Source organism: Aulonocara stuartgranti, assembly GCF_965226115.1.
Source record: "Aulonocara stuartgranti genome assembly, chromosome: 2".
NCBI classification, from domain to species: domain Eukaryota; kingdom Metazoa; phylum Chordata; class Actinopteri; order Cichliformes; family Cichlidae; genus Aulonocara; species Aulonocara stuartgranti.
In genome coordinates this window covers 28295852-28321522 of record NC_138940.1, presented here as the reverse complement: position 1 = coordinate 28321522, position 25671 = coordinate 28295852, and the positions used below count along the sequence as shown (strand labels likewise).

The 25671-nt window shown below is 43.7% G+C and overlaps 1 protein-coding gene across 1 annotated transcript; it reads left to right on the top strand.

Annotated features, from left to right (window-relative positions):
* The first annotated feature begins 474 nt into the window (after positions 1-474).
* Positions 475-24992, top strand: sh3rf2 (SH3 domain containing ring finger 2). The gene is given in 12 exon segments (XM_082554299.1): positions 475-793; positions 1136-1191; positions 1194-1570; positions 3630-3911; positions 5851-5946; positions 6977-7360; positions 19703-19824; positions 19974-20144; positions 20377-20651; positions 20739-20998; positions 24006-24307; positions 24400-24992. Coding segments are annotated over 12 exon segments (2541 nt in total). The 5' UTR covers positions 475-758; the 3' UTR covers positions 24581-24992.
* Positions 24993-25671: the final 679 nt, after the last annotated feature.

Here is a 25671-nt window from a genome sequence, read left to right as displayed (position 1 = left end):
CTTTTGGCAAAATTGTGGTGGAGGAAAGGAGTGCCGGTGAATGTCAGGTATGCTTGATATTCCCTTTACTCAATTCAAACTGATGTGCACTGCTGTGGGGCTTTATAAACTGCTGCGGAGTGCGGTGAGTGTATGCACCAGCAGAGGGAGCCAAAGTCACACGACTGCGCTGTAAATGATGCCCAAAATTCCCCGTTTCATACATGTTTTAATCAATAAAGATGGGCATGCTCAGACGGTTCATTTGAAGGGAAAAATAATTAAAAGCTTCAATGTCTGCCATGTTTAATTTTAGTGTTTTTAAGGATTTGTTTGAGACTATGCAAAACATATACAGTTAAAAATAAATATATAAATAAATAAATGTTTTTTTAAATGTAGGAATTGCAAAAAGCATTTGTCTTACAGGAGATTTGATTTTAAACGTCCATTTTAATCCTTTGCATGACATCACCTTGAAATATTCCGTGTCATTACCCTGAACGGTGTAGCCGAGCTGATCAGCTGTAAAGGGTTAAACTTAGTCAAGACACTGAAACCCGAGACAGTTCCTGATGGATGCGCCCGAAGGCGGCTGGGACATTTTAAGGAGTTTGTTTTGAGTAGAATTCTACCAGGTGCGTTTCTTTTTAAATGTCGTCGTGATATTTGGCACGGGTTTAAGGTAAAGCTGATGCGCCCTTTGTGCCCCGTGCTCGGCGCACCGCGTCTCGACGACGGCGGGGAAGAAGTTGCGCATTTCCAAATAGTCGAAGTTTATGGATTGTCCCTCTGATTGGCAGGAAGCAAACGTGTAAGTACCACGTGTGTGCTTTTTTGTTCTTTGAGGGTTTTTCTTGTAAACAAATATGGAAGAACTGTGTTATTTCCTGGTTCTGTCCTACCTGTGGAGTCAGGTGAGCCGACATGACACCTGTGTAAAGCACCGCGGGCGAGCAGCTGCGCGTGGGGCGCTCTATTAGGTTGTAGTTCGACCTTATCAAAGCTGTCTGGAGGTATGTGGTGGGACATGGAGTTCTACTGGCTGTCATGTGCGAGGACATTGGTCACTCGTGTTGTAACTGCTTCACTGTGTTTTGGCAGTAACTTATTTCACTACATCAGCTTTTCATTCCTTTCTGTGTTTCTGTCTCAGAATGGTGGATTATAGTGTTTCCGATGTACCAGAAGTCCTATTCTCAAACAGTTTTAAACAAGTTTTAAAATGGAGGAGCTGGCTCTAATGGCCTTGCTGGAGTGCCCTCTGTGTCTGGAGAAGCTGGATGCGTCAGCCAAGGTCCTTCCCTGTCAGCACACTTTCTGCCTGCCCTGCCTGCAGAGGCACGAGGCTGACCAGTACCAGCTATTTTGCCCTGAGTGCCGCGCTCCTGTCCCGGCCAGGACCGCAGAGGAGCTGCCGACAAACCTCCTGCTGGTGCGGCTCCTGGAGGGGCTCAACGGTCCCTCGGGCCCCAGCAAGAACACACAGAAATCCCGCTATGCAGTGCCCGTGTCCCGGGAGAGCTTAACAGCCAGGGACGATAAACAGTACCAGGAAAGTCCAAACAGAGAGAAGCAGGGGAACAATGAGGTGAGTAAGGCCTCAGCCCAGTCATCTACAGCTATATGAGAAACAAAGTGGAACTGTAAAAACTAATATGTGAAACCCAAACTCAAGTGTTGCACATCACTACTGACAAGTATAGTTATTTGTTATTAACACTACACTACACTATACGGGCTGAAGGGTTTTACACAGTAGTAAAAATGCAAGTGTTTGCCCTTTCACTTGTACTACCTAACCTTTGAACTTTGGGGATTTTTAATATGATGGAATATCAATCTTGGATGTAGATAAGATCCTTTAAGCAAACTATAGAAAATACTATAATTATCAAGTGATGGGGAAAAAACAGATAGCACTTTATGCCGTTAATCTATAGAAGTGCTGCTGAGTGATACACCCACACGCATGCAGGGCAACAGGAGGGAAAAACCAACCAGATGATAATATGTGTGTCAACTCCATGGAGAGCTGTGGTTTACTGCTCGGTTATATTTCCAACAGTAGCTAAGCGATATTTTTCGACTAATCTCCATACATCTGAAAGTTTGTGGCTCATGCAAAACAGAGTACTTCATATTCCTAGCATTCTGGTGTTTATATATTAAAAATAAAGCGTTTAAAGAAGAAAACATATTTCTACTTAAAGCAATGCCCCTGAGGGGACAAATGATGGGCATTCTTAGGAAGGTGGGCCAAGCCGTAGAACAAGTTGGGGAAAAAATGTTCTATATGCCAGAAAGTGAAGTAAAGTGCACATGAATACAGCTAGCTCCATAAGCATTTTTTGACAATTATACACTTTTTGCCCCCTGCACATCACCACAGTGGATCTGAAATCAAACAATCATCATGTGACTAAAGTTCAGACTTTTAGCTGAAAAGTCAGTGAAATTAATCAGTTAATGCAATGCTTTTGTAAAACCCTTTTAATTAATGCTGAAAGTCTGCTGTTTTCTGTGGTGGTGGTGGTGGTGGTGGTGGTGGTGGTAAAGTTAGAAAATCTGTGTTTTCCCACTTTATGAACCCAATTGGACCTCCAACTTTGGCTCTCTGGCAGTGATGCAGGCTTTTGGGTGCCACCAGAAAAAATTGGACGACAGTTTTATTTGTGTGCAAAATGAAAAACAAAAAACAAATTCAGCATGCAGATTTAGAGATTGCCATAGGCAGAAGAAGATGATGAAGAGGGAATTATACAAAGCCCAGTGAACTGACTATTTCTTATGCATTTTTTTTTTAAATTAGTATTATATGCATCTCTGCAAAAACTTTACAGTCCACAAATCTGCGTTCTCACATGTGCGAGCTAAACAAGAAGAGTTCAGTATTCTACTTGAAACCTGATTTGAGTTCAGTCACAGTTCAGAAAGCTGAGCCTGTTTCGTTAAACCGAGTTAGTTTTGGCTTCTTCCGAATGCTGTCATGGATACAGTATGTGTCAGTCTGATTAACTGTAACCCGATGCTACGATGATTGGCCGTAAAGTGGATGTAAACACTTTATCTACAGACTTGATACAAAATCCCTAAACCATCAATTTAAATTGCACATATGACATTTTCCACTGGTAATAATCAGTGAAGCTCAGGGTGTAGCCTGCATTTAGTTACGGAAATCACGAGGAGACTTGTGAAATTGTTACTTTAAGTATGACTTGAAGTCCATATTAATCAGATTTTGTGCCCTCTCAGGCAGCGTAATCGCTTTTGTGCCGTTTTCGAAAAACTCCAAACTGAAGTGTAAACTTGATACAATCTTGAAAGGGGGAAAAAAGAAAAAAGAAAGGATGTGTCATATAAAAGTCATCTTCATATCTCAGTGGTGCATCAGTGCCGGTTCAGCGCAAAATTGTTTTGTCATCCCACAATCTAACTCGTATTACAAGATGAAGCACAAATTAAATGCAGAGTGTTTCTGTAGCACCTCACACCAACTGTCACTTATTTTCTTAAAATGTGTCATAGCCGGGGATTTTTACAGATGAAATTGCAGAGTGTGGGATCTTTAAAATCTTACATTATGTAAGAAATCTTAATTATTTCAACATAAAGAAGCTGAAATTTGACTTTCTTCCACACTTTAGGCTGCTCACAGAGCATCAGTGTATAGCCACAGAGGTGATCTGTCAGGAGAGCTGTTCCTCTCGGCTGGTAACGCTATCACACCAAAACACAAAGGGGATGACAACTGGCACGCCGGCGACAGTAGCAGTGCGTCTGTCAGTGCTCAGCAGGTCGTCAGCCAGACACCTCAGCTGCAGCCCCTCCAGCAGCTCCAAGCACCAGCTCTGTGCAGAGCACTGTGTGACTTTAAACCAGAAGAAATGAATCTGGAAGACAGCAGATATTTTCTCAGCTTCCTCAAGGTGAGCCACTCAGACTGCTGAGTTAGTGCAGCAGGGCAATATAGTGTTCATGGGGTAATTGTGTGTGCACAGTTTTAAACCTTTTAAATAGCATCGGTTTTACTTCAGTGAACCTCTAGAGTGAAAAAGTATAAAGGTTCCTCTGCAAGAAATATGCTACAAGCCTCGTTTTTAGAAATTCAGTTATCGCACATGCACTGAAGTTTACAGACCACCATGGCGGTACAAATGGACCAAACTTCACATATTTATTGTGGCTAAAAAGCACCTGTATTTTATTTCTTTATGATTTCAGTAAGCTCCCCAGTAATGTGAAAAAGACAGTTTTCAAAGGGGTCTGTGCAGTCGGTAATGCTTCCATAGAATTAAGGGCCAGATTTACTAAACAGGGCAAAGTAGCGTTTGAGCTCAATCCCCAGACAGCGCTGATAGGTGTTTGCTATTTTCTAAACACAGGCACAGTTGATTCATTTCAATATCAACTGGTAAAAATGAGACATGCTTTAAATATCTGCAGAATTAGCAGTAAATTGTGTGTCGCAAATATCAGTAAATGTTTTTGTGCTTGATTTAAATATTCTCCTTCTTACGTTTTGCACCTTATGAGGTCACCTTGCGACACATGTTTAACAGCGTCAGTCGCAAATCTGTTACTCCCTGTAAACACCTTTTTTACACCAAAACCCAGTTTATGGAGCAACATATTAGTAAATCTGGTCCAGAGAGTGTAAGCAGCAGCCATTTGCTGATAGTCAAATGCTCTTTATTCATTGATAGTCTGATATATTCAGGTGTGTGTTTAACAGAAAGTCCTTTCCAGGACTTTACACCCAAGGGAAACAACTAAAAAAAAAAAAAAACCCAAGAGCTAAATCTCTGACTCCACAATGCAATTAGGAAAAGACTGAACAAGTTAGGCTTGTTTGGTAGGGTTGCCAGAAGAACCCTACCAAACAGTTGAGGTTTGCAAAGTTGCTTCTGAACAAAGCGTAAGACTTTATGCTTTGTTCAGTGACCAGTGTGCGGATGTTTGGTCATAATGCACAGGACCATGTTTGGAAACCAAACACAACATATCAACACCTCATACCAGCTGTCAAGATGATGGTGGAGAGGTAATGTGAGGCCATGTGGCTGACAGCTAAAGCTTGGCTGAAAATGGGACAGTACAGCAGCAAATCTACAACAGAGTAACTGAAGCTGTGCATGAACAAAAAGTGGACCAAAACTCCTCCACAATGATCTGAGACACCGATAAAGTCATACGGTCATAGTTTTAGCTGCTGGTTTGACTACTTGCTTCGGTTTAGATTTCATAGATGCATAAAGGACAGATCTGTCAGTTAGCTAGGATGTTAGAAGCCTTTCAACTGGTGTATTGACTTATCTTCTGTCATGGCAGGGAAACAGCAGTTTTGAATTGATGCTTAACCCCTTGAACTTAATCCTGCTTTCTTTTATATTAAACCTGTGTTTGTAGCAATCTGTGAATACAAAGAGCGCAGGAAGTCCCCAGCAAAGACTGCTACATAAGGATCACCGCTTTTATTCTTTTCACTGTTTTCAGAGACTGAAAACTGAGACTTGTGGAAACGGAGGCTCAGACCTCCATTGCAGCAGTTCTTACTTACCCTGGATTTCTGAGGCAGTTATATAAGGGCCTGGGTACTTTTGTGCCCTCCATTAAAACGCCCTCGACCGAGCCTCTTTTGTTTCTCAATCTAGGTGGTCAAATGTTGTTGTTTTTTTTAAGAGGCTGGCCACAGAAAAGGACAAGGCCTGCAGACACAAAGGGAGCTTATGTCACATGTTCGTGGAGAAACACAGAGTTTCCGAGCTGAGTGCTCAGTCTCTGGGGCAAGCGCACTCTGTTAAATCCATCTTGTGTGCCGTCTTGTGTGTGGTTTTCAGTCTGTTATTTATTTTGTGCTTCATACAGGGAGACATTCTTACTTTCATCAGGCGGGTGGATGAAAACTGGATCGAGGCCAAGCTGGGGGAGAAAGTGGGATTCTGCCCTGAGCAGTTTACAGAGGTGAGTTTCTTTTCTTCCTTGGATGTGAGTTGTGACCTTTTCAGCGCGATCGAGGTCGACACCTGCCGTTAGCCACTTTTCTCCGGTAGTGTAATCAATTGAACTGCAGATGTCGTCGCCGGATGCCATTAATTCCAGGTCACTGCCGGGACGCTAACTTGCTTTTCATTCAAATCTCTGATTTGTCAGTAAATGTCACTCCTGCTCTGTAAAGTGCTGAGGCAGAAAGCTAATCTGCGAAGCCCTGCTGTGTCTGCAGCTGCTCATTAGTTTGTGACTATGTGGCTTACTCAGGGTTGCGGGGCTTGCTTAGCTGGCTGACTGTCATTTGTTTTCCTCTGCACTTTCTGCCTCCAGGAATTAACTTCACCCATGCTGGAGGGGGGCTGTGTTTGTTCATTCAGTCGCTGGGGTCAATGCCTCATTCACTTCCTGTTTACTTTCCTAACTTGTCATCTGCTTTGCTGTGATTTCCTCACTAATATACCCCCTCTTCTTATTAGTCCTCTCTTTAATGCATGCATACTTTTATCTCCCACTCACCCATGTCTTCTCCTCGAGCCCTGCTTCAGTGATGCTCTTTATCTTTCTCCTTTCCACTTTCCTCCTCTCCTTTCTGAGCCAGCCTCTTCCTGTGTCGTGCAGCCAGGCGTAAAGACACAGTAATGCTTTCTCTGCTTGGGTGGCATAACAGCACATCACTGTGGAGAGTGAAAGCATTAACCCTGCCAATGCCTGTCTGCCTGCCTGTCTGTCTGCGCGGCTCATTTCTCAGCAGTATCCAACCCTGCCTGGCTTATTGGCTGGTACTTCTCACGCTCTCTGCTGCCTGCCTGTCCAACAAGTTGTAGGGGTGAGTCTAGCGGTGATAAGTGGGTGTATTTAGACAGATTTTTAGCTGGTCAGCAGGAGCAGAGGTTGGCAGGCGCAGGTTAGAGCAAGTTTGAGAGGAATTGTTTTTCTTGACTGAGGATTTTCCTGTGTTACGTTTCTTACTGTGGTTCGTTTTTATGCATTCATCCTATTCCAGCCAAACTCTGTGGCTGCCAAACTGCTGAAGGGAAAGAGTCGGAGGGGGGGGGATCTAGCAGAATTTCACCATCAGACTTCGAGCGGGGGCAAAGACAAGGCCACTGACGCATCCAGTAGGACTGCCCATTACGGAGTCCCTCAAGCCCCGGCTAAGACGCCCGTCATCAGCACGTTGCCCCTCTCCAACCAACGGAAACAGCCCGTAGCCGGAGGAAGCAACTTTTATCAGACAGGAGACAACAACAACACCTTCAACAGCTACAACCGTCAGGGTCAGACGCAGCGCCTCTCTGTGCCCACTACCACCCGGGGCCACTCTCATTCTTCCAGAGTGAACTCTCAGCGAAGACGCCACTCTGATTCGCACAGACACCTGTTACAAGTGAGTCACATAACTCTCTTATTATTTATTTATTCTTTTCTCCACCTCTGCTCTAATCTTTTAATTAAAGCTGGGTTTGGCTTTGCTCGCAGTGATTTGCTATAACAGAAAACATGCTGTTGGCAAAAAGGTGAAATGGTTTTATGTGCGATAATAAGAGGTGTTTATTTGAGTCACTGATCAAGTTGGCCTCTGGTTAAGGGAGGGAACCGTGACACTGTAAGCTGCAGGAATGAGTGAGAAAGAGATCGCCCTTGTGATTAAGTGGTTCTCATTAAGACGAGACACATGTGGGAAAGGGAAACAAAAGAAGTGAGGAGTGGAGGTGAGTGGACCGTAACTTTTGAGAGGTCTTTAATCACGAGTCCTGGGACAAAAGCCAGGATTTCCCGTCTGAGATGAATTATAGTTCCACAGGGTGGGTTTTCTTTTTTTCTCTCTTCATCTCAGGGACATGTGGTTTGTGATGTTGTGCGAGTTTGAATCCTCACAGGGAGAACTGTCAAGCAGGAGAGAAAAGAGGAAATCTCTTCTGATTTGATGGGATTGTTAAAATGACTCATTAACTTATTTTTTTTTAACTCTGAGGGAGCACAGAAGAAAGCAGGTCAATTTTACTGTCTAAATTAATTATTACCTCTAGAAGACTAGAAGTCATTAACAGTCTTGAAACTGAAGATTTTTGCTGTTTCATTGTTTAGTGAGGCTGGAGTTTGGGAATGTTAGTGTTTCAGGCTATTGGGGTCATAGCTTTTCCGGCACTAACATGATATCTGCTGCATACTTTATGAAGAATGTGTAGCAATATCAGGGCGAGGCATGATTGGTAAACATGTCCCTGCACATAGCTTTAACCAAGACAAGAAGAGTTCATTTCTGAGAAAGCTTGTGATAAAACTTACTCGGGAAATGACCCAAAAGCTCCTATAAATCATTAGCACGTTGGAGTAAATAACCGGACATAGTGCTGTTATTTCACATTAGAAAACAGCGGTGATGTGGCACCAAGTCACGGGGCCTAAGAGTACAGTGCTGGCATGAAAGCCTCTGGAAGGCTTAATAATGTAACGCGCTGCCAAATTCCCTGCCCTTCAGAATAGCGATTTCCTTTGATTCCTTTCAAACGTCTCGGCTCTGCCCTGCAATTACACATGTCAGAGCGCAGAAATGCTCAACCTCATGCAGGTTGGAGAGAAACAGGAGAGGAAGGGAGGCGGAGGGGAACGATAAGAAATGAGGAAACGGGGCAGTACGGCAGGAAGAGGAAAAGCTGAGCGTCCGAGAAAATGGTATGGAGCGAGGGAGAGAAACGCGACACATTTTCAGGCTGCGAAAACAAAAAACGCATGAAGTGGGAAGAAGGAGGAGGAAAAAATGAGAAATAGATGTGGAGAGTGGGAGGCTCAGAGAGTCCCTCAGTGTGTCTGCTTATCGCTCTCATGCTGATGATGATGATGAGTCACTAGTGAAGTTGCTTACATAACAGACCCCTCTCCCTCTCTGCCCTTCCTTCAAGCTCCTTCCTCTTCACTAAGCAGGTAACGCTCCCTTTCACATCAGCGAGCCTGTAATGGCAGACGAGCCACACACTCCCCCTTTTTAAGGGAGCGGAGGGGCCGTGTCCCTGAAGCTGAGGCTGAGCTCTCCAGTGACCAAGACGGCATGTTTGTGCTATTCTTGGTGCCGCTTCCCATCGGCTCTTACCTCTGACTCTCGCCTGTTTCTTTTTTTTTTATTTTGCAGCTTCCCTCCCACTGTGGATGAAATAATGCATATTAGTGTGAATATCTGCACAGTTATGTAAGAGCAAACTTTAGGATTAATTTGAAAAAAAAGTTCACTCCCCTATCATACTTCACCAGAATATCTGACATCATTGTAATTGTTATCAGTGGTTATGCAGTCACCCTGCAAAGTGACTGCATAAAAGAGCAGAAATAATTAGGCTGAGTTATTTATACGGCAGTTTTCAAGTGCAGAGTCACAAAGTGCTTCCGAAAACAGAAAAAATAGATTTAAAAGTAAAAACAAGATAAGTGGCAGACGGTTCTCTTCAAATCTCAAGCTTAATCGGAGATGGAAGACCGAAGATAGACAGATAAAAGTTTAGGTAAACGCAGATCAGAAGAGCTTTGAGGCTTTGTGTTTGAGTACGACTGCAGTTGATCTGTAATCTAGTTCACTGTTTGACTGTGCAGAGGTACAAAACAGGAAACCTGAATTAAATTCAGATTTTGATTAGTCACACGTGATGGATTGTAGGTGACCTGGTCAAAAGCTTAGTGGCATTTTAGGCAAAGTAGATTGTTAAGCTAATGCAGCAAGGAGGGTATTACCTTAGTTTAGATGAAGTTACATGAAAGTATGAATTAATTATTTTAAATCTTCATTTTGACATAAATGTGTTTTAGCTTCTTACATTTACAGCTTTGCTTCTACTGTTATTATTCATTCAAGGAAATGAAGAGGATCTGAATATACTGGGTGGGCCATTTATATGGATACACCGTAATAACATCGGAATGGTTGGTGATATTAAAGTTCTGTTTGTGGCACATTAGCATATGTGAGGGGGCAAACTCAAGATGGGTGGTGACCATGTTGGCCATTTAGAAGTCGGCCATCTTGGATACAACTTTTGTTTTTTCAATAGGAAGAGGGTCATGTGACACATCAAACTTATTGGTAATGTCACAAGAAAAACAATGGTGTGCTTGGTTTCAACGTAACTTTATTCTTTCATGAGTTATTTACAAGTTTTGACCACTTATAAAAGGTGTTCAATGTGCTGCCCATTGTGTTGGATTGTCAATGCAACCCTCTTGTCCCACTCTTCACACACTGATAGCAACACCGCAGGAGAAATGCCAGCACAGGCATCCAGTATCCGTAGTTTCAGGTGCTGCACATCTCGTATCTTCACACCATAGACAATTGCCTTCAGATGACCCCAAAGATAAAAGTCTAAGGGGGTCAGATCGGGAGACCTTGGGGGCCATTCAACTGGCCCACAACGACCAATCCACTTTCCAGGAAACTGTTCATCTAGGAATGCTCGGACCTGGCACCCATAATGTGGTGGTGCACCCTCTTGCTGGAAAAACTCAGGGAACGTGCCAGCTTCAGTGCATAAAGAGGGAAACACATCATCATGTAGCAATTTCAAATATCCAGTGGCTTTGAGGTTTCCATTGATGAAGAATGGACCCACTATCGTTGTACCCCATATACCACACCAAACCATCACTTTTGTTGTTCCAACAGTCTTGGAGGGATCCATCCAATGTGGGTTAGTGTCAGACCAATAGCGATGGTTTTGTTTGTAACTTCACCATTTACATAAAAGTTTGCCTCATCACTGAACAAAATTTTCTGCGTGAACTGAGGGTCTTGTTCCAATTTTTGTTTTGACCATTCTGCAAATTCTGTGCACCGATCTGGGTCATCCTCGTTGAGATGCTGCAGTAGTTGGAGTTTGTAAGGGTGCCATTTGTGAGTAACTAATATCCACCGAAGGGATATTTGACTAATGCCACTCTCCAGTGACATGCGGCGAGTGCTACACTGTGGGCTCTTGCTGAATGAAGCTAGGACAGCCACTGATGTTTCTTCATTAGTGACAGTTTTCTTGCGTCCACATTTTGGCAAATCCAACACTGAACCAGTTTCACGAAACTTGGCAAGCAGTTTGCTGACTGTAGCATGGGAGATGGGTGGTCTCGTAGGGTGTCTTGCATTGAAATCTGCTGCAATGACCCGGTTACTGCGTTCACCAGATATCAACACAATTTCGATCCGCTCCTCACGTGTTAACCTCTTTGACATGTCAATGGCTGTGAACAAAGAGAAACTTGTAAATAACTCATGAAAGAATAAAGTTACGTTGAAACCAAGCACACCATTGTTTTTCTTGTGACATTACCAATAAGTTTGATGTGTCACATGGCCCTCTTCCTATTGAAAAAAACAAAAGTTGTATCCAAGATGGCCGACTTCTAAATGTCCACCATGGTCACCACCCATCTTGAGGAGTTTGCCCCCTCACATATGCTAATGTGCCACAAACAGGACTTTAGTATCACCAACCATTCCCATGTTATTACGGTGTATCCATATAAATGGCCCACCCTGTACATTTAAAAATAACCATAAGTTTATTTTTGAGTACAACACTTATTTTCATTGACACATGGGTTATGTATAACAATGTCGACAAGATACTGATAGACATACATTATTATTAGCTACTTGTGCCTACTGCCAAATTTTGAAATCAGATCCCATTTTAAATCTCCCACCTTTGTTTGTATATAAATAAGAACGAAATTTAAAGGACATTAAAACACGAGATAGTCAGCCGTTGTTCTGAGAAACCGTTCTACTTTCACAAATCGTCCTACCCGTATTATAATTTGATGGTGACTTCTGACTAATCCAAACCATAACCCTAACCATAAGAAATATTGGCAATGGGTTAAAAAAAAAAATGAAGTAAATGTGGGTTTTGTGTTGTACACATGTGCAGAAACAATGGGTAGGATGGCTTGTGAGTTAGGATGGATTCCCAGAACACCGTGTCAGACCCCTTTGAATGCCCTTGCAAATGGAAATTACTGGTGTGGACACTGCGTCCAGTGTCACAACACTAGTAAAACTACATACTTTTTTCAGTCGCATACCGGAAAAAAATTTCCGATAAGAAGTGTGACTACATGTGCATTTACTCAAATTATATATAAATGATACATTGCCCTTGTGGTTTTGCACATATCAGCAAAACCACACGGAGAATAAGTTAACAATAAAAGTGCGATTCACCGATGTGACAAAATTATTCAGTAGAAGCACATTTTTTAATGATATGAAACATGATCTCTGCATCTTTATGATTTTGTGACACTGAGCATGTTCCAGTACCTCCAATGGGTGGAAACCATGACTTGTTAGTGAAGAGAAGAGAGGCATTCACCTCGCAGATATTGTCACCTAAAGGACTGAATGATGAACTTGCACTCAATGTTATGTAGTGGCTTCTCCATTATATTATTTTTTTGGGGTGTATGTGGTTTGAATTGTGATGTTTGCATTTCCTAAAAACACTATGCATCACTCAGTTGACTAAAGAATACATGGAGGAGTCCCTAATTGGCTGAATCTCTCTGAATGTGTATATATGTGCAAATGTTTGCATGAACACTTTTTCTCTGTACCTGACGAAGGTTGCACAGACTGACACGTTGCAGTTGAATAAAAAAAATAATGGTAAGCGGGACAGTGTGGGGAAGTTATACTATTTTTCTCCACAAAGTTTTTTTTCCCCTCTTTTCACTCGTCATTGATTTTTCCCTTTTTTTTTTTTTTCTTTTTTTTTTTTTTAGCTTAAAAAAACCAAAGCATTAATTGGTTACTAAAGAGGGAGACTAGTCAATAATATAAATCATCCTCACCCTCTAACTGGCTGTTTGAAATTCAGCTTACTCGTCCCTCTGCACAGCTAATTTATGTTGTCTGATTGGAGTTTTCATTAAACACATCCAGGGTGGAGACATAAGCTTAAAAACTGAACTCGAATAAAATCCCGAACCTGTAAAGTGATTGAAAGCTAGTGAGTACACTAGGGTGGGGGACAAAAGCTGCGTTCAAGGTTATTCTTCTTTTCACCCAATTGAAAAACTTTTCCATAACCATAAACATGTAAGAGAACATATCCATGATAATGAGTTGACAGGGTTTATACTTCCCAACATGTCATACATATAAACTTCATAAACAAACACTCGAAATAAAATCCAAAGACCAATAAATCAATCAAATCTATCAATCAAATGAGGTTTGAAATCAGTCTGCACAGATCTTATGTCTTCACATGTTTAAACAACAGTTCTATGTCTCTTTAAATTAATTATAAATTGCAGTTGTTTCGAATCTCATTTTGGCCTCATTAATCATTTTTAGCAGGAAAAAAATAGACTTGAATAGTGCAATTTTAACAAATAAAATGTTAATATTGAAAATGACGCAGAAGACGTAACACGTAACAACGTCACACATCTGAGCTGGTTGGATGAGGGAAAAGCCTCGTGCCTTCTATCATGCCCTTGGCGGGGGGGTTGCAGTGAGTGGAGAGCAACCTCAGAAAAGTGCAGCTGCAAGTGATCCCGCGAGGTAATTCCTGATGATGTCGGCATGATGCCACGGTGACTCGAGATCAAGCTGGATAGAAGTCAAACGTGTCATGTGCTGTTTGGTGGTTTTTTGATTCTGTGCAGGCCTAGCACCTTTTGATCACAGTTAAACATCATGTAATATCCGCTAACCAGCTTCAGCTTGACTAGAAGTCTTATCCATAATAACTGAAAAGACCTGTCCAGTCAGAGCTTTTGTGAATGTTTTCACCTCATATCATAATTTTTAGACACACATTATGACGTGGTGTTGGTAGTGTTTGCTTTTGTGACGGTAAAATGATCATTTCAGAAGATACAGGTTGCAGATATAACAAAAAGCCTTTTTTAATATAATAAAATTTATTGTTTTTAAGGGCTCCAGAAGTCATTTCCTCATTATTCTTACAAAGTGACCTGGAGTTCAGGTATTTCCATAGTAACAACACTATTTGAAGGCAGAGTAGTTCTTTTCCACAACATGGCAATAAAATGTAATAAAATGTGCTTTTTGTTAAGACAAGGCTGATGACTTTACTGACGTTATTTCACAAAGTCACACAGTAGCTCATACTTACTTTGGATGGTCATGGGATTAAAGCTCGTTATCAAAATCCCCGTCAAAAATATGAACGTGATTTCTACGTCTGCAACCTCACTGATGAACTATTTACATTTATTCATTATAATATTTCACAAGAGCTCATTAATTTATTTAGTTTTACACTTTTTGGGCATCCATACAAACTGTCTCACTTCATGTGAGGTCAAAGGATGTTGGCAAAAAGCTGCAGATTAATATCCTGTTAAATTAATGCGCGTGTTTGTGCTAGCAGGATTCAGACTGTAGGAGCAAGCCAACCTTTCACTCTAAATAAGACTTTATTTTCTGCCTGACTAATATCAGAGTTAGATTAGATTAGATTAGATAGAACTTTATTAATCCCTCGGGTGGGTTCCTCTGGGAAATTCGATTTCCAAAAAAGCACAGCACCGACAGAAGTTACAGAGTTACAGAATATTATATATATATATATATATATATATATATATATATATATACATATACACAGAGACAATATAAATAAAATATACGAAGGGGATAAATAGAATAAATAGGAATAAAAATACAAGTGAATTGCACATTTCAAGTATTGAGTCTATTGCACCGTTGACTATTTACAAAAGTATTGCACAAAAGGTATTGCACAGTGAGGTGAAGAGGCACTACAGCTTAGTTGTTCCCCCCTCCTTTGTCCTCCTGTTTCCCCTCCCTCTCCCCTCCAGGGAGGAGTTAAACAGTCTGATGGCGTGTGGGACAAAGGAGTTTTTAAGTCTGTTAGTTCTTGTCTTTGGGAGAAGCAACCTGTCACTGAACAGACTCTTCTGGTTGTTTATGGCCGTGTGCAGAGGATGTCTGGCATTGTCCATAATGTCCATCAGTTTCTTTAATGTCCTTTTCTCTGCCACTGTCACCAGAGTGTCCAGCTTCATGCCGACCACAGAGCTAGCCCTCCTGATCAGTTTCTCCAGCCTGGATGAGTCCTTCTTTGCTGTGCTGCTCCCCCAGCACACCACAGCATAGAAAAGTACTCCAGCAACCACCGACTGGTAAAACATCCTCAGGAGCTTCCTGCAGATGTTAAAAGACCTCAGCCTCCTGAGGAAGTACAGTCGGCTTTGGGCTTTTTTATACAGGTGCTCTGTGTTGCATGACCAGTCCAGTTTATTGTCCACCCACAGCCCGAGGTACTTGTACTTGTTGACCACCTCCACCTCCTCCCCCTCTATCTGAACCGGCAGTGGACCTTCTCTGGACCTCCCAAAGTCCACAACCAGTTCCTTAGTCTTTGAGGTGTTGAGTTGCAGGTGGTTTGTGTGACTCCATGCGACAAAGTTCCTCACCAGACTTCTGTACTCCTCTTCCTGATCATCCCAGATACACCCCATGATGGCTGTGTCGTCTGCAAACTTCTGAATGTGGCATAATTCAGAGTTGTAGCAGAAGTCAGAGGTGTACAGGGTGAAGAGAAGAGGGGACAGCACAGTTCCCTGTGGTGCTCCTGTGCTGCTGACCACAGTGTCAGACGTGATGTCCTTCAGCCTGACGTACTGTGGTCTGTCGGTGAGGTAGTCGGAGATCCAAGCCACCAGGCAGGGGTCCACCTCCATCCTGTTCAGTTTTTCTTGAAGCATACAGGGCCGGATGGTATTAAAGGCACTGGAAAAGTCAAGAAACAGGATCCTGACCGTGCCTTTTCCCCCATCCAGGTGTGAGTGGGCTCTGTGTAGGAGGTACAGGATGGCATCCTCCACTCCGACACCCGCCTTGTATGCAAACTGTAGTGGGTCCTGGGCATGTTGTACCTGTGGTCGGAGGAGGTTGAGGAAGAGCCGCTCTAGAGTCTTCATAAGATGTGACGTCAGTGCCACCAGTCGGAAGTCATTCAGCTCATTGGGCCGGTTCTTTTTGGGGACTGGGACGATGCAGGATGTCTTCCATAGGGCGGGCACTCTCCCCAGTCGCAGACTGAGGTTGAAGACTCGTTGTAGCGGCTCCCCAAGTTCAGCAGCACACGCCTTTAGCATCCTAGGACACACCTTGTCTGGGCCTGCTGCCTTTCTGGGGCGAAGCTTCCTCAGTTGTCTCCTGACCTGATCCACTGTGACACTGGGAGATGTTTGGGAGGAGGGGAGGGGGGGAGATGTCTTGCTGCTGAGAGAGGGATTGGAGGAGGGGGGTGTCATGGTGTCAGGAAGGGGGGGAAGCGAGGGAGGTAGGAGAGTGGGGATTGGACTCTGTAGTGAAGGTGAGGGTGGGGGGGTTGTGGGCTGGTCAAACCTGTTGAAGAAGTTAAGTTCGTTTGCCTTCTCCACAGTCCCCCCCCCCACTGTGCTTTTCTTGGTGTTGTGGCCTGTGATGGTTTTCACACCATTCCAGACCTCCCTCATGTTGTTCCTCTCCAACTTCTGCTCCACCTTCCTCCTGTAGGTGTCCTTTGCTTCCCTCAGGCAGCGTTTCACCTCCCGCTGTGCTGCCTTCATCTCCTCCTTCACTTTGCTCCTGAAAGCCTTCTTCTTCTTTAGTTTAGTTAGTTTCTCTGTGTAAGTATCCTTCAATATCCTTTAGCCGCTGCAGCTGCTGGGTCAGTGCACCTGGCCATAGCGTGACTGCAGTATAAATAAAGCCGGCTCTTTGTGGCTAAAATAAAAACCTAAGAATAGAAATAGGACACAAAGTCATGAAAGAGATGAATAATTTAAGACATTAAGTTATTCTTTGTTGTCAGTGCTTTGCATCTTTCTTTTTTTTTTTTTTTGTCCAAATATAATGTATACTGCTTCTTCATTCATTTAAAAACATGGTTGTTTTCTTTATGACAGAGATGCTCAGTCGTGGCCTCTCACATATGATGGAAGTCTGTCGTGTCCTCAGGAATCGGTGCACGCAACCTTACTTTTACACTTTTTACTTCTGCCTCACAGCGCTGCCTTTAAAAAAGCGAGACTGCGGTTACAGTGCTGGATGCGTCTGTCAGATGCATCTTTCTTTGTGCTGTTGAGTTACAGAGTGTGAGAGCACTGCAACATCCAGCCGCATACTGTAATAGCAGGAACTCTGAGCCCAAAGGCTATCGTTAAAGCTTCGAGCAGCAGTTTAGTGGTGGTGCTGTAAATACAAGCAGGAATCAGCAGAGAAGATGGGCGCAGCAATGTTATTTCTGCATCTTTGTTTTAAGTAAGAAAGACTAATGTGTTTGATTAAAGGGGAAAAAAAGCAGCACACAGGCCAGGCTTTATAAAGGTTAACCTAACACACCATATTTGAGTCTTGTTTGACTCACATCCTGCTGATTTCATCACTGTAAAATATTCTTTGCTCTAAGCTTTAAGTAGACAAGCTTTGATCTGTAAAGATACACTGCAAAAGAAGTCTGTTTACATTTTTCAAAGTATGACTAAGAATTTCAGAGGAAAATCCAATGAATCATTTCTTATGTGCAAACGTGTGACAGATTAAAAGAGAAACTTAAAGAAATGAGGAGAAATGTAGAGACTGAATGCGCTGCATTCTTGGAATGAACCGATTGTGAAATTCTGGCAACATACCAAAGTCATGAATGATTTAGCTTTTAATCACACTGTCTTTGAACACTTGGCACAAACTGATTTGACGTAAGAGATAAACATCCACCACTGATACGCCAAATGTCAACTTATTTGCCAATGTCTGGGCAAATGAGTTGAAATTTAGTTAACATAGCCGGCGTATTGGTGTATTAGATACAAACCAGCAATTTACTATACACAACAACAGGTAAATTAGTGTTAGGAGTGTCAGCTTGCAGAAAGAGAGTAGCAGCTTGGCTGCCAGTCGGACTCCTGTTGTGTACTCAAGTTTTGTGATGCAGATCTACTTTTTTTCCCCACTTAGTGAAAGGTGCCTGAGTAAAAAGTTCTCAGCTGATAGCCACCTGCTTCCATGCACGCTCTTATATCTTCAGCTTTTTACATCGGTCCCCTGCTGCAGAGCCTTGTGTGTGGTGAGCTATGGCAGCAGGTCTTTGTTAATGCACCTTCACACCCTCTCATCCATGTTACGTAGTGCCCAAAAATGAGGTGTTGGAGGCGTAAAAGTTACATAATACTGCTTTATATTATCAGAAGGCTCACGTGCCATTATGCCTGTCTTAAAGGCATAACAAGCAAAGTGCGTAGGCCGCTGTTTAACAACACAACAACATTTAAACTTCTCCTCCCTGGCTCAACAGGGGAGCGAGCGAAAGAGGGAGCGGTGTTGAGCAGAACAAAGCAGAGATTTAGAAAAATCAAACGTTATTTCCTGATTGCATCGTAGCTGTAACGTTCTAAAGCATGAGAAATAAATGGGCCCACACTTCTGCACAGCCCTGCAGAAAGGCACTACCTTGGAAAATTTTGTGTGAATGCAGCCAACGTGTGTGTGGCCAGTCAAACAAACATGCTGATGTGCACCTCTTGAGTCCATTATTTTATACGTCCATGACGCAGATTAGCAGAGCAGAGAGCTGGAGACAGAAATGTAACCTGGCTGCTATATCCTTATAAACTCTGGCTGTTATTAGTCAGGATTACACGCTGACCACAACAAAATCAGAAGAAATTAAGACAATAGATTCAGAGATCAGGGTCTGTGCAGATAAAAACTCTTTATTCTTTTAAAAGTGTTTGTCTTTGCTTTGATCATGTTACATGTTTGCCATTGTTCATTAAAAAAATCAGCATCCTGAAGTTTTTTTACTGTTAATAAACATTCTAAAATAGAAAATCGAGTAAATTATCCTTCTTCTGATCATTTTACCACATTGTCGACATTAAACTGTTAAGTGAATTAAAATTGCATTCGGTATAGACAGCCATCCCAGCAAGCGGCCCTCTTTGGGGCCTATGTGAGGGGGGTGCTGTGGGCAAACCCACACATCCACAGTATCAGTGTGAAATTTGGCAAAGAGAGGCCCACAGTGGGGCCCATTGTGGGCCTGATCGTACCCACGGTATGCCCACACAGTGTGGGCTGTCCTACTGGGGCCCAGATGTGCTCTGTGGTACATTATTACCAGAATGTTGCTACTTTTAGTGACTTCTTTATCAATAGGGGTCTATTAGAAAATGGAATAGGTCCTGATTTCTTTCACTAATTGACTTCTTTTGCAGTATTTTAATAGGATCAGTTTAACTTCCAAATTGAATCGGTGGTTTTTCCCAGGCTCATATTTCTGACCGCATAATAGAATAAGGTCTGTCGTTTAAGTATCTCCATAACGGTCACATTTCCCTGTATGATATTTCCTTATTAATGTGCCAACAAACATGCCTATGTGGGCTCACATTGGGTAGGTGTGGGTGAACTGTGGGGCTGTGTTGGCAGGGCAAGCCCACACTTATCCCAAGCAGGCCCCAGTTGGGAGTGCCTAAATGGTGCCGACAGCACTCTAGAATGGACAGCACTTCTATATATATAGAATAGAATTTCTAGGTTGCCCATAGAAATCCAGCCCCACTGTTTACCCACACTTGCCCACTGTTGGCCCACACTGTTAAGTTTGCTGGGATTGTGATTACGGGATGAATAATAAACGATGTACCATGAGGTGTCCTTTGCTTCCTATATGATAATTTTGAATTTATCCCATTTTAGAGCGAGAAGAAAATGACCAGCGAGACTCCGCCCACCATCTCTATGGCTCTGATGAACCCCCAGATGCCTTCTGCCTCTGCAGATGGCAAAAACTCCTCCACACAGCAGCTCTCCATCAGTGTGTGAGTCACTGTTTTGAAAAGTCATGGTGTGTTAATGGTATTATAATGTATAATGTCACATCTATGAGGTGTGAATAGAATAAGAAACAGTTATATGTGGCCAAAAAAGGGCTGAATAATCTGGATGTATATTGTTTTTGACTTCTCAGGTGTGCTGTCCTCTACTCCTACAAACCACGCCGGCCAGAGGAGCTGGAGCTGAGGAAAGGGGAGATGGTGGGCGTGTACGGAACATTCAAAGAAGGCTGGCTGCGTGGGTTATCGCTGAGAACGGGCAAAGTGGGCATTCTTCCCGGCAACTACGTCACTCCTGTGCTCAGGTGAGAGGTTGCGATCGCTGACCGCAGGAAATGGGAGCTAAATGCTATTTGGGTTCAGATAGTAACATAGTGTGGGCATGAAGATGAGCTATTTTGTACACTTATTTATGAATCAGAAATATAAAGCTGCATGTCACGGCCTGCTGCTGTTTTCTTTGTCATATATAGCAACAATGTGAAAGTAGACATTCATCACTATCACTATACTAATATTTTTGTTCCCAAAACACAGAACCTCGGCCAGACTGCTGGAGACCAAAGCGCCTAATGTGCCCTCGCAGTACAGCACTTTATCTGCAAAGAAACACACAGCTGCCAAGAACCCTACTGTGTTCCTTGCTCTTGATAAGGTGAATGGTGATGGAGCGATATACTCACCAGGACAGATCCCATCTGTGCCAAACGGAGCACACCATGCAATGTCGCCCACTGGGATTGGAAAACCTTCCTTCTACGGGGATTCACAGGGTTGGGAGACTGTAAGGCGCGTTTTTCACCCACACAGAGGCGAGTGTCAAACAACCACACTCTCTTGGCTTGATTGAATTATGCACTTTGTCAGGTATGTGACGATCTTTTTTTTTTTTTTTTCAGGCTCAAATCGCACGTCCCACATGGGCAGTTCCCACGTTCCCTCCAACTCGCAGCACTTTGCACAACATCAGGCATCTGGCTACTCGCCTGCTCTGCAGAGGAAGAAGGGCGGCAGCTTTGTATCCAATGCTAACGTACCGCTGGGTTGGATGACTGATCCAGCAGCGCCCTCTTCTGCTGTGTTCATGAAGGACAGGGACAGCACTACCCCTCAGTCAATTCTAGTAAAGCCTGACATGCACAAGACCAGTACAGAGAAGGTAATGCCATTCTTATGAAATCAGTGTCATTAAAGTTGATCTTGCTTTTGCATATATATATATATATATATATATATATATATATATATATATATATATATATATGCTAGATGATGTTAATGCAGCACTACGGGCAATACCTACAACCACGATTACCGACACTAACAAGCTGATCTACAATACGGCAGCAGTGATCAGTGAGATGCTTGGCTACAAGTTGAACAGCCACAAGGGGCAGTACCCTCCATGGAGAAGGAGGCTAGAGGGCAAGATCAAAGTAGCACGGAGGGAGGTTAGCCAACTAACGGAGTTGCAGAAAGGTGCGACAAATAAGGTGCCTAAGAAATACAGCAAGCTGTCCATACCTGAGGCCTTGGAAACTGCCAAGCAAAGACTCACAGCCTTGGCCAGCCGCTTGAGGAGGTACACCAGAGAGATAGAAGGCAGGAGAATAAACCAGCTGTTCTCCACAGAACCAGCAAAGGTGTACTCTCAGTGGCAAGGGAACAATAAGAGAACAGCACCACCAAGGCTGGAGACGGAGCAATACTGGAAGAGCATATGGGAGAAGGATGCAACCCATAACGGCAATGCTCAGTGGCTAGTGGATCTGAGGGCTGACCACAGCGACCTCCCTGAACAGGGTCCAGTAACCATCACAGTGGCAGATATCCAAGAAAGGGTCTCCAGTATGAAGAGTTGGACAGCACCAGGGCCCGACATGGTTCACGCCTACTGGCTGAAGAAGCTGACTGCACTCCACGAGCGTCTGGCAGCACAAATGAACCAGCTGCTAGTTAACGAAAGACACCCGGAATGGCTAACTGAAGGCCGGACGGTCCTGATCCCCAAGGACCCCAAGAAGGGACCGGTCCCCTCCAACTACCGACCAATAACCTGCCTCAGTACTACATGGAAGCTCCTGTCAGGCATCATATCAGCTAAGATGAACAGGCACATGGGTCAATACATGAGCGGGACACAGAAAGGAATTGGCAAGAATACCAGAGGTGCAAAACACCAGCTACTGGTAGACAGAACAATCAGCCGAGACTGCAAGACCAGACTGACCAACCTGTGCACTGCCTGGATTGATTACAAGAAGGCCTATGACTCAATGCCCCACAGCTGGATACTGGAATGCCTAGAATTGTACAAGATCAATGGGACCCTAAGAGCCTTCATCAGGAACTCAATGGGGATGTGGCGTACAACACTAGAGGCCAACTCCAAGCCCATAGCACAAGTTACCATCAAGTGCGGGATCTACCAAGGAGATGCTCTGTCCCCACTGCTGTTCTGCATAGGCCTGAACCCCCTCAGTGAGATCATTAACAAGACTGGCTACGGATACCGACTACGGAACGGAGCAGTTGTCAGCCACCTCCTGTACATGGATGACATCAAGCTGTATGCCAAGAGTGAACGAGACATCGATTCACTGATCCACACTACCAGGCTATACAGCAATGACATTGGAATGTCGTTCGGACTGGAGAAGTGTAGTCGGATGGTAACAAAGAGAGGGAAGGTAGTCAGAACTGAGGGGATTGAACTACCAGAAGGCAACATTGCAGACATAGAGGACAGTTACAAGTACCTGGGGATCCCGCAGGCAAATGGGAACCATGAAGAGGCCGCTAGAAAGGCTGCAACCACCAAGTACCTGCAGAGGGTCAGGCAAGTCCTGAGGAGTCAGCTGAATGGTAAGAACAAGATCCGGGCCATCAACACGTACGCCCTGCCCGTGATCAGGTACCCTGCTGGGGTAATAGGCTGGCCAAAGGAGGAGATAGAAGCCACTGACATAAAGACAAGAAAGCTCCTTACCATGCATGGAGGGTTTCACCCCAAGTCCAGCACCCTGAGGCTGTACGCTAAGCGGAAGGAAGGGGGCCGGGGACTGGTGAGTGTCAGCACCACAGTCCAGGATGAGACAAGGAACATCCAAGAATACATTGGGAAGATGGCCCCAACTGACCGAGTGCTCAGTGAATACCTCAGGCAGCAGAAACCCAAGAAAGAGGAGGGAGACGAGGAACCATCATGGAAGGACAGGCCCCTGCACGGTATGTACCACCGGCAGATAGAGGAGGTGGCTGATATCCAGAAATCCTACCAGTGGCTGGACAAAGCTGGACTGAAAGACAGCACAGAGGCACTAATCATGGCAGCACAAGAACAAGCTCTGAGTACAAGATCCATAGAGGCTGGGGTCTATCACACCAGGCAAGACCCCAGGTGCAGGCTGTGTAAAGATGCCCCAGAGACAATCCAGCACATAACAGCAGGGTGCAAGATGCTAGCAGGCAAGGCATACATGGAACGCCATAACCAAGTGGCCGGCATAGTGTACAGGAACATCTGTGCCGAGTATAACCTAGAAGTCCCGAGGTCAAAATGGGAGATGCCCCCAAGGGTGGTGGAGAATGACCGAGCTAAGATCCTGTGGGACTTCCAGATACAGACGGACAAAATGGTGGTGGCTAACCAACCGGACATAGTGGTGGTAGACAAACAGAAGAAGACGGCCGTAGTGATCGATGTAGCGGTTCCGAATGACAGCAATATCAGGAAGAAGGAACACGAGAAGCTGGAGAAATACCAAGGGCTCAGAGAAGAGCTCGAGAGGATGTGGAGGGTGAAGGTAACGGTGGTCCCCGTGGTAATCGGAGCACTAGGTGCGGTGACTCCCAAGCTAGGCGAGTGGCTCCAGCAGATCCCGGGAATAACATCGGAGATCTCTGTCCAGAAGAGCGCAGTCCTGGGAACAGCTAAGATACTGCGCAGGACCCTCAAGCTCCCAGGCCTCTGGTAGAGGACCCGAGCTTGAAGGATAAACCGCCCGCAGGGGCGCGCTGGGTGTTTTTTTGTTTTTTTTTTTTATATATATATATATATATATGTATGTATGTATGTATGTATGTATGTATGTATGTGTATATATACATACATATTTAAATCACGCTACTATTTGTGTGATTTACAGTTTGTTTTATTTCCATAGCCGGCAAAGTCTGTGCGGTTTGTCACAAATGAAGGCTCCCCTCCCCCAAGACATCGGACCGCCTCTTGGTCGTCAGGAAATCAGGTTCTCTCCAACAGCCGACCCGGGCCCCTTCCTTTAGAAGTGTGGGCCCCATCGCTCACATTGGGAAGGGACGGACCTGGGATTATCCTCAAAGATGGAAAAGGTCCTATTCTCCGGAAGGGGCTTGAAACGGCCATGACAGATTTTTATACTAACCAGAAGCCGACAACCTCACAGCCAACGTTGTCAGCTGTGTCAGCACAGTTCAGCCCAAGTAGGTATGTTGGATTTATGGGTCTGGAGCAGTGATTGATCATACAGTCTTGAAAGTCATTACTGATTTTTTTTTTCTTCCCCCCCCCTCCCACAGACACAGAGTTGCCGCGACACATTTAGCCCAAACAGACTCAGAGCTCAGTCTGCTTCAAGGAGAGCTTGTCCTCGTCCACAGACCGCGACCTGATGGGCGGGTTCTCGTTACTCAGGAGAGCAGCGGGCAGACAGGATTTTTCCAGAGCAGTATTCTTCAATCCCTCGAACGCCTCAGCTGACCGTGCATTCCTTCTGTAGTGATGTATATTTCTAAATACCATGTTTTAAAACTGCCAAGTGACTTGATAGACCTGGTGACGCGCCTAGAGCTGCAAAGGTTAATGCTGCCAAACGACAATTGGAAGGTGGAAGGTGTTTATTTTTGTTCTGAGTTAGAGTATGGGTAAATTCTCTGGAAATATTTGTTGCGTCCTTTAATGTCCATGCATGTTTGTTTACACATGTACTATTACAAGATTTTGCACATAAAAAAAAAACACTTAACGACTGTTCCTCGTTTTATACCCATGTTACACGCATTGTGAGTGCCTTTGTCAAAACCCATGAAGAAAGTATTAACTATATCTGTACATAATTAGAGAAATTATGAGGTGAAATGCCTTTCCGGTAATAAAGTATACTTCCTTGACATCAGTAGTTTCATGTCATCTTTCAGACATAGAACTGACATCAACAATACGAAACAACAGTAGCGTATTGTAGCATGTTACTTTGGTAGTGACCTGTTCTATATGTAAACCTTGCTTTGCAGCCTGGATTTTGACTGCAACTTTCTTGTGGCACACTAGTTCAGTTCAGTTCAACTATATTCATGTACTACTAATTCATAACAGTCATCTGTTCATAAGGTAAAAACCTTTCAATATTAAAGAGAGAAACCCACTGGTGCTCTGTAAGCAAGAACTTTCCAAGACTGAGGAGATTTTAAAAACACCCTTTAAGCCCAGAGGAATCTCTGCAGGTGTAGAACAGGGATTCATGTTACATTGTGGGCCACATACAGCCCACTTTAATTTTAAGTGAGCCAGACCAGGTAAATTCTCCTTTCTGTCATTATGCAGAGGTTTAACTGTACATTTAATCCTGGAGCTAAAAAGGTACCTTTTTAAAAAAACAAAAAAACAAAACTGTGAACCCATTGTCAAAAAAAACAACAAAAACTGAAATTTGTATACAGTTTAACTGTTTAACTTTTTGTGTATGAATGGAAGAGGTCTCTAATAGTAGTAAAAGCTGTAAAACCTGTGGAAAAAAATGTATGCCTTTCTTGGCATTTTCCAAAGCAGTCCAGTGGACTGTGCTTATTCTG